The 8,494-nt window shown below is 49.2% G+C and overlaps 1 protein-coding gene across 4 annotated transcripts in view; it reads left to right on the plus strand.

Annotated features, from left to right (window-relative positions):
• The window catches only part of EIF4B (eukaryotic translation initiation factor 4B), a 31,743-nt gene extending 25,890 nt beyond the window's left edge, over window positions 1–5,853 (plus strand). The window contains exons 10-15 of one of the 4 annotated variants that reach the window (XM_045800973.2): window positions 144–256; window positions 1,496–1,709; window positions 2,267–2,322; window positions 2,875–2,983; window positions 3,271–3,343; window positions 3,703–5,853. In XM_045800973.2, coding sequence (XP_045656929.2) covers window positions 144–256; window positions 1,496–1,709; window positions 2,267–2,322; window positions 2,875–2,983; window positions 3,271–3,343; window positions 3,703–3,783 — 646 coding nt within the window. In that variant the 3' untranslated portion in view covers window positions 3,784–5,853. The remainder of the gene's footprint in view (window positions 1–143; window positions 257–1,495; window positions 1,710–2,266; window positions 2,323–2,874; window positions 2,984–3,270; window positions 3,344–3,702) is intronic. The other 3 variants (XM_045800974.2, XM_045800976.2, XM_045800977.2) reach the window with 3 other exon arrangements.
• The last annotated feature ends 2,641 nt before the right edge of the window (window positions 5,854–8,494 follow it).

Below are 8,494 nucleotides of genomic sequence, written 5' to 3' on the forward strand. Positions count from 1 at the left end.
CAGAAGTGCACGCCCACCCACAACACAGTGAACGTGATAGAACATTAATAAGTGATAGTTACTGAGGGGTTAGCATGCGTCCAGAGTGGCCTTCGTTGAGCTGGACATAAGTTGTTTTCTTTTTTTTTTTAATCTCTGTATAGACACCCAAGCTGGCGAAGTGAAGAGACTCAGGAACGGGAACGGTCCAGGACAGGAAGTGAGTCATCACAGACTGGGACCTCGGCCACATCTGGCAGAAGTAAGTCAGACCAGGGTGGGTATCATGTTACTGCCCCTTTCCATCAGCCAGCCATAACCAAATGATGCAGAGACTTTGGGGTGTTAAATTGAGTCATGGAAGCTTTATTTGGATTAGCATAGATGGATCAGAATGTCACATCTCCTGGTCTGAAAAATCTGACAGATGGGCGCCAGAAGAGACTTAAGCGATCTGTTTAATAATCTTCCACTAAAGAGTATACTTGACTGTTAGACTTGTCCCTTCCTTTTATGTCTTGACATTCCAGAATTTTCTTCTATTTAGAGCAGTCACAGTCCTACAGCTCTCTCGCCAGTCTTTTTGGATGTTACGTATGACCAGGGCAGTGTCTCGGGTAATGGTCTTTTGCTCTTGATCCTTCCTTCCTTCCTTGAATTTATCAGTTGGTTACAAACATGTTTAGTGTTTTGGAAACCAAATGACTAAATCATAACACTTCCCTTCTCTTATTGCAAACCAGTGTTTTTTAAATTTTTCCTCCCACCTCTAAACTGATGTGTAACTGAGCACTGGCTCTAGGGTGAGATGATTTGAAAATTCATCCAAGTGTTGTTGAAGTTTTCTGGAAATTACTCCTACTGGAGTAGCCTTTTAGTAACAGGATGGTAATGCCTTTGTAGCGGGTGGGAGTGTGACGGGTCGATGGGGTACCTCCTCGGGGGCTGCACTGAAAACTTAGAGTCTGACAAAATAAACTTTTAGTTTTGAGGAGACATTTGGTGCCCTTAAAAAAGTATGTTCTGTTTTTGTAAGTGGATATCATGGTGTGTGTGTGTGTGTGTGTGTGTGTGTATGTGTGTATGTCGAGCCTCCAGATTGAAGTTTGATCAGTGGTCCCTGGGGCTTGAGGTTCATCAGAGGTCCTCTTCACACAACGTACATACTCTCCGAGTACAGACATTTTAACACTGCACTGAAAAGGTAGTACGGCCGTATGACCCTGAAATAAGAGTGCTCGTTTCTAGGAAAGGTCAGGTGGCTATCCTTAGAGAGTTATTATTTTTCCTATTTTTCTTGAATCAGTAAAAAGTGTCGCTTAAAAGCGACATTTGGTAACCACTGGTTTGGGGATAATTTCACCTACTGGGAGCCAGATACAGGTCTGTATTTAAGAATAATGATGAAAAGAGGTCAGCTTGGGTGGAGACCATTTTCCATTCTCTTGAGATCCTTAATTGATGGTTGTATAATAGCTTTTCCTGATAATGTACCCTTCCTACTCTGACTTCACAGATGCACGAAGGAGAGAGAGTGAGAAGTCTCTCGAAAATGAAGCACCCAGTAAGGAGGAGGACTGTCACTCTCCAACTTCTAAGCCTCCCAAATCTGAACAGCCGCTGAAGGTAATGCCGGCCCCTCCACCAAAGGAGAATGCTTGGGTGAAGCGAAGTTCTAACCCTCCTGCTCGATCTCAGAGCTCAGACACAGAGCAGCAGTCCCCTACAAGGTGAGTCAGCTTGGAAGCAGAACAGCTGCTCAGCCGTGGGGTCTTAAACACTGTGACGCCGTGACGGAAGGCGCCCCAGCTGTCGGCCTTACGCAGCAGCTTGGAAGTTACGCTGTCTTTGTGCTCAGTTCACATTCAGTGGTGTGCTGGCGGTGGCTCGTTTAAGCCACTGTTCAGTTTTTTAGAGTTTTGATAACTGGTTGGCATCACCTTGACCACTTGAAATCTGCAACTTGGTCATCAGAACGTGCTGCTGCCACATTCGGCGGCACAGCCCTGGGGTCCCTTTACTTCCACAAGTCTTAGGACCCTCATTTGTAAAACAGAATAATATTCACCTTGCGTGATCACGATGACCCTCCCGGACATGGCACTTAGTAAGTGTTCAGATAGCTGCTTTCATCATTGTCTTTTCTACAGGTTAATGTTCCACAGCACTAAGTATGTATTTTTGGTTCTCTGTACAGTTTACTGTTTGGAGAACAATTACACGTTTCTTACCTGTTTCTTACTAGTTCCCTAAGACTGATGAATATGATTACGTGTTTTCCTTGTAGTGGTGGGGGGAAAGTACTTCCAGCTCAGCCACCCGAGGAAGGACCAGCAAGGAGAGGTAAGACCAAAAGGAAGTCGGTGTTTCACGTAGCTAGAGGCCTCAGTAAAAAGCCTGGAGAGGACTCATGAAATACAGAGCTCCAGTGTATTTTTGCACCTGTTTTTGTGTTATAAGATTCTTAGATTATCTGCCTTTTCTTGCCAGTAGAGGGCAGGAGTGGTCTCTTTGGAGAAAGCATGGAGCTCTGCCCTTTCCTGGTAGAACATTTCTTTGAAAGGGGAAAAAAAGAATCGGAAGGAAATTAACATGTTCAGTCCAGATTAGAAATGTCACCGTCTGTAAGGCCAAGGTCACTACATAGTGTCACAGTCCTTCATTTCCAGTTTGCTCTTCATGATGGCATAACCCTACCGTGGAACTTTTTAGTGGGTCTTAGTTGGGGGCAGGGGGATCATGGGAAGAAGGGTTCGGGAAGGAAGTCTGGGTTGGGATGAGGCTGAATTTCCCTCAGTACACATGGGCACGCTTTACTGCAGCTGAAGGGAGACCCAGGGGAAGGAGGGTGGTTACTTTACTTGCTTTTCATTTATTTTTGCGTCTCTACTCAAGCAGATGAAAACAAAGTAGATGGGGTGAGTGTCCCAAAAGGCCAAAGTGGGAACTCCAGCCGTGGTCCAGGAGACGGAGGGAACAAAGACCACTGGAAGGAGTCAGATAGGTATGCATGTTCTCTCTCGTCGTTCATAGTCTTTATCTGATGCTGGGTGCGTGCGTCTTTATAGTTAAGAAGGTCTTGGTCCTCCGAGCATTGCCAGATCTCTTACTGTAAACAAAGGGAAGTCAACCAATATGGGCAGTTACAGTTCTTCTCAGAATCTGGAAACAGCAATCCAGGTAGCAAGGACTGCTGACTGGAGGTACCTAGTCGGTGCCTCCCGACTGCTTGTGGGTGTTGGGCTAGTCCTCTCTCCTAAAGATGTGGTTTTACACTTAACACCTCTGCAGGAAAGATGGCAAAAAGGATCAAGACTCCCGATCTGCACCTGAGCCAAAGAAACCTGAAGAAAATCCAGCTTCCGTAAGTGTTGGGTGCTTGCTCCTGTTTGACCTTGAACTCTTTTACCTTTGGGGCTACAAGCCAGAGTAGTGGGGAGTCAGGCACCGCTGCTTGTTCGAGATAGCAAACATGAATGTTCCTGTTTTCTCCCTTTCACGTCTCTCATCCCCTCTCCGAGATGAAAGGTGGTGGAGGAACTCCGGTAAGAGCGCGTGGGCCTCTGAGCCGCTCACCCTAGCTGCTCTCCAGTGGAAAATGCTGAGCAAGTGGGTGTGGCCTGGGCTGTCCTTCTGTTTTGCCCAAGTAGCAGTACCCTGTTTCTTGGGTTTTGATGTGAGAATTCAAGGCCTTGGTGATTTTCTCACTCTTGTCTGTTCCAGAAGTTCAGTTCTGCAAGCAAGTACGCTGCTCTCTCTGTTGATGGCGAAGATGAGAACGAGGGAGAAGATTACACTGAATAGACCTCTGCATCCTGTGCTTTCTCCTAGTCTCTCCACCCTGGAACATTCGAGAGCAAATCAAACCTCTATCCAGACAAGACAATAAAACTCACCATCTCCTGGAGACCTTTCTTAACTTTTTTTTAAAAAAACAAAAAACAAACAACAAAATGAGACGAAATTGTTTTGCATGCTGCTGCAGCCTTTAAAGTATTGAACTAACTGGAGAATCGCCAACGTAGCCAGAGAGAAAGAGACGTACGGCTTTTCATGGAAAAGTTGTGCATTTCTACGACATGCGCAGTTGCCTGTGTGATTAGTGCCGGGGGCCTCCATTTAGCAAAATGGTAGTAACAGCCATGCGGTGTCTGGAATCCGGTTGGGCAGTAAGGCAGGCTTAAGGAAGAGTGTGAGATTTCTACCTTTTAATTCTTATCCCATTGTGGCATATATGAATTCTCAAACATTATCTGAATAAATTTTCCATCCTTGGAGAGGTAGGTTTAGTCTCTGAAGTTGTTTTAGTCTCCAGGAGGCTGCCTGCCCCTCCTGTTATTTAATTCTGAGTTCCTGGGGCCAGTCTGGGGGAATTCATTTCTACCCCCCAGGGGGGTAGTTGGGAGTGAGTCTTGGGCCACTAAAGAACAGGACTGCTTGGTGACTAAAATAAGTGGGGAAATTACGGATTGAAAAGAGGCTGTGGGGAAGGGATGAATTATTTTGCACCGGTGAGCAGGGGAAATGGCATGACCTCCAGTGAACACTGGAGCGGAAAGCACTTCGGGGTCGTGGGAATTCCCAAGTCTTTTTCTATGTCCTGGTTTTGTCCTTTCTTAAACAACTGTCCTTTCTGAAAGTTCCCATATATCCACATTCTGTCGAAATCTTGAAGCTTTAAAAATGCACACTCTTGTCCTGGTCCTCTGTTCCTCGCACTGCTCCTTGCTGTTCATCCCCCGAAGCAGCCTGTGCTTGAACCCCGCACCTGATCTTGGCTTTCTCTGCGGCCCCAGGGGCAGAAGCGGAGGAGTCACTGCTTTTCTCCAGCGCAGCTCGGCTCCTTCATGTCTTTAGACTCCCACTCCTTCCCTCCATTCCTGCTTCCACTGCTTTGATCCCTTTTACACCTCGGAAAACTCTAGAATTAATGGTCTTAGGTGGTGAGTGAGGGTGGATAAATAGGAACAAGTTGTGAGTTGTTCTTACGACCTTGATGGGGGCTTTTTGGTTTTGTTCTTAAAAGTTTCCTTCTCTCCACTGAAATCGCACACCAGTGTTTGGATTTATAAGGTGGCCTCGACCAATGTGTGGTTTTTTTGGTGGTTGGGGGGGGTTGGTTTTGTTTTTTTAGCTTCCCTTGAGAGACAATGATAATGGAGAGAACTGTTGAACAAGCTCTTGGTTTCTGCTGCAACACAGTAGCTTAATTTGCCTGCTTTTATGTGCACCTTTGTATTGTCAGCCGAGGAGATGGTGTCCTTGTGGGTGACTGGGACCCGCAGAGAAACGACACCTTGGTCTCCTGTTTGCAAGCCCTTCTCCCGGCAGTCCTAGGTTAGACCCTGCCCAGCCAGCAGACGTGTCGGTGGGGTGCTGCAGCAGTGAGCTAATGAATCGTCTACCCGTGGACAGAAAAGACTTACCAAGTGAAGTAACTTTAAATAATTGGCCTGGATTGGCCAGTAGCCAGGAAGTGACTTTTAGACAGATACCCGAGGCTGAAAGGGGATGGTGGGGTTTGGGGGTTTTTTTGTTTTGTTTTTTGGTTTGGTTTGGGGTTTTCTTGGTGGGTTTTTTGTTTTTTTTAATACCATTGAAAGTAAGTTTTGCCCTCTTCGGGTCTACTTCCAAATGGTTGTATCCAAAAAAAGCTGTTTTTTCCCCACTCCCCTCCTGCCTCCGTTACCACAGAAACGGGGGTTCTGCCCCACTCCTTAATACATGTAAAATTTGTACAAAATATCTTCTATGAAAATGATTTGTAATCTGTAGACTTAATACCTGGGAGATGTCTTGAGATGTAAAATCCCATCCTTTGGGTTGTGGGGGGGTTTTTTGTTTTCTCCAAATAAATCTGATCTTTAAAGTTCACCTTAATGCTGAAATTCTTTTTTTTTTTTTTAAAGATTTTATTTATTTGACAGAGATAGAGACAGCCAGCGAGAGAGGGAACACAAGCAGGGGGAGTGGGAGAGGAAGAAGCAGGCTCATAGCGGAAGAGCCTGATGTGGGGCTCGAACCCAGATCGCCGGGATCACGCCCTGAGCTGAAGGCAGACGCTTAACCGCTGTGCCACCCAGGCGCCCCTGAAATTCTTTTGACCATAAACCTGTGCCTTCCTGTTGGCTCCCCACCCCCATCTCTGTAGTCTCGGCAGCAGAGGCTGTTCTGGGCAGGTGCGGAGGGGGAGTTGCCGGCGGAAGCTGTCTTTATTGAGGCCCAAGAACTGGGAATTGGCACCCACTCCCCTCCAGCATCTCTGCCGGGTGTTAACCTTTAATAGTATTTGAACTAATCTGTCCGTTCCCCACTTCCCGGTCTGGTCTCCGGCATTGCCGCCAACCCCTGCCCTTCAGCAGTCTGGACAGGCGCTGCCCCTGTGCTCCCGGCCTGCACAGCACAGACCAGCGGTTCCCTCACAAGCTGGTCTGGGTTGTAACTGAGACCCCTTTCCTCTTCATTTTTTTTTTTTAATCTGAGGTGGTTACTGTTCACAGCAAGATGGCCTGTTGTTTCTTTTTTAAGAGGGAGAGTGAGAAGTGGGGGAAGGGGAGGGGGAGGAGAAAATCTTAAGCAGACTCTGCCCAGCGCAGAGCCCGATTTGGGGCTCAATCTCACAACCCTGAGATCCTGACCTGAGCTGAAATCAAGAGTCAGATGCTTAATTGACTGAGCCACCAGGCGCTCCCTTTCCCCTTTTCTCTCAGTCACAGCTCAGACTTGGGAATTTTCCAAATGGCTAGAGAGAGACTGTTTGGTAGCAAGGCAGGAAAGAGGACGGTGGCCGAGAATCCTCGAGGTCACAACGGAGTGGAGCAAAGAACCCCGGAAACCTCAGTCAACAATTTGGAGGAAGATGGAAGGGGGTGCAGACAGATGGGAGCCCAGTGACACAAGTGGCTCTTGCAGTAGCTGCGCTTGGGGTTCTTGCCCGTGCACTGATCTCTCCAAACGCGGAGGGATGAGAGGCTCGGGGCCTTCACGTGGGTTTAGGTGAGAAGCAAATGCCCAGGCTGCCTGGGGAACCCACCTCCACCGCTGGCACCAGCCTGCCTCTTCCTCCCAGCCTTCATCTCGAGCTACGCCCCGGAGGCCGGGGTCAATGATGGAGAGAAGAAAAGTGGGCAAAGCCAGCTTAGAGCTTCACAGGGGTTGGGCACAGGAAGGGTAGAGAAGGAGCTCCCTACACTGTGTCCCAAGAGGGCACTCGGAATCCAAGGGAAGGGTAGGTGCTGCTCTGGCCCCAGCTTCAGAAGGACGTGTGGATGCTCCCAGAGGCCCAACTGCAGACACGGATCCCAGGATTGTGCGCCCTGTCAACCCGCGATGGACCTTGAGGGACCAGAAGGGTTCAGGTATGGCATTCTACTTGACAAGGGTCACTTCCAAGCTGCCTGGATCCCCTGTAACAAGTGCACGTAGCGTCGATGCTCGTGACAGAATCAAGCGCTGGGCTCGGGTCCCAAGGCAGCGAGGTCCCCATCAGCGCCGAAGGCGTCCCCGAAAGCGCTAAGCAAGCTCACGGCATCTGGTTTCTCAGGAAGTGGGAGAGCTACACATCTGCTCCTGGGAAGCATTATTTCTCAAATAAAACCTTGTTTCTTGGCAACCGTCACAGCCCCCAGGGCCACAAGTGAAGGGGGGACTCGACTTCCCTCACTCACCCTCCCGCCTCGCCAAAAAGGAGCTTGGAAGGGCGAGCCGTGCCGCCCCACGCCCAGCTGCAGCAAGCTCCGGGTTGGACAATACGCCCTCTGTCCTCGGCCGGCAGATCCGCCTCTGGACCGAGCTCTGCCCCTGCCCCCGCTCTTCCTGGTTCCCAGCACCCAAACCCTCCACCGAAGGCCCCCTGACCCAGTGCTCTTCCAGCCAGCACAGCCCGTGCCCCTCGAAGCCCTCCGACAGTCCCCCACCCCCGGGATCTGAGCACACTCGGTCACAGGCATGGGATCACCCCAGACCTTGGAAGAGGGGGTTCAGCCTTCGGTCCCAAGGTGGGCCGCCCTCTGCATCGTCAAGGTAAGAAAACCTACATGGAGGGTGGGGTCAGAGGGTGTTCCTGAAATTCTGCTCCACCTTTACTAACACCATCCTGTCTTTCTGCTCCCTTTCCTCTCCCTTCTGAAGCTCCCGCCGCTCTGAACTGGTAGTCAGGGTGTCTGGCTGGCTCCGTATGCCACCTATTTTAATTCCACTCCCACCAAGCTACCTCCTATATATGATTTTTCACTCTCAACCTTCCTAATCACCTTCCCTCCAGCAGCTGCCTAACCACCTGGTCCCCAGATCCCTCAAGTGTGAGCCGGAAGTTCGGCTACCCATCTTATGACTCCCAATTCCTTGGAACCTCAAAAGTTCCTCTCAGGGGCAACACCACCAATATGAGTGAGAGGCTGTAACCCTGCCCATGGCTCTGGGATCCAATCAAGTGCCTCTTCCCCGAGTCCCCATCTCTCCCTTGGTAGCTTTAATGATTAGAACCGTGGGTGCCTGGCCAGCTCAGTCTGAAGAG

This window comes from Ursus americanus, chromosome 25, assembly GCF_024610735.1.
Source record: "Ursus americanus isolate L20-20 chromosome 25, mUrsAme1.1.p, whole genome shotgun sequence".
Taxonomy (NCBI): domain Eukaryota; kingdom Metazoa; phylum Chordata; class Mammalia; order Carnivora; family Ursidae; genus Ursus; species Ursus americanus.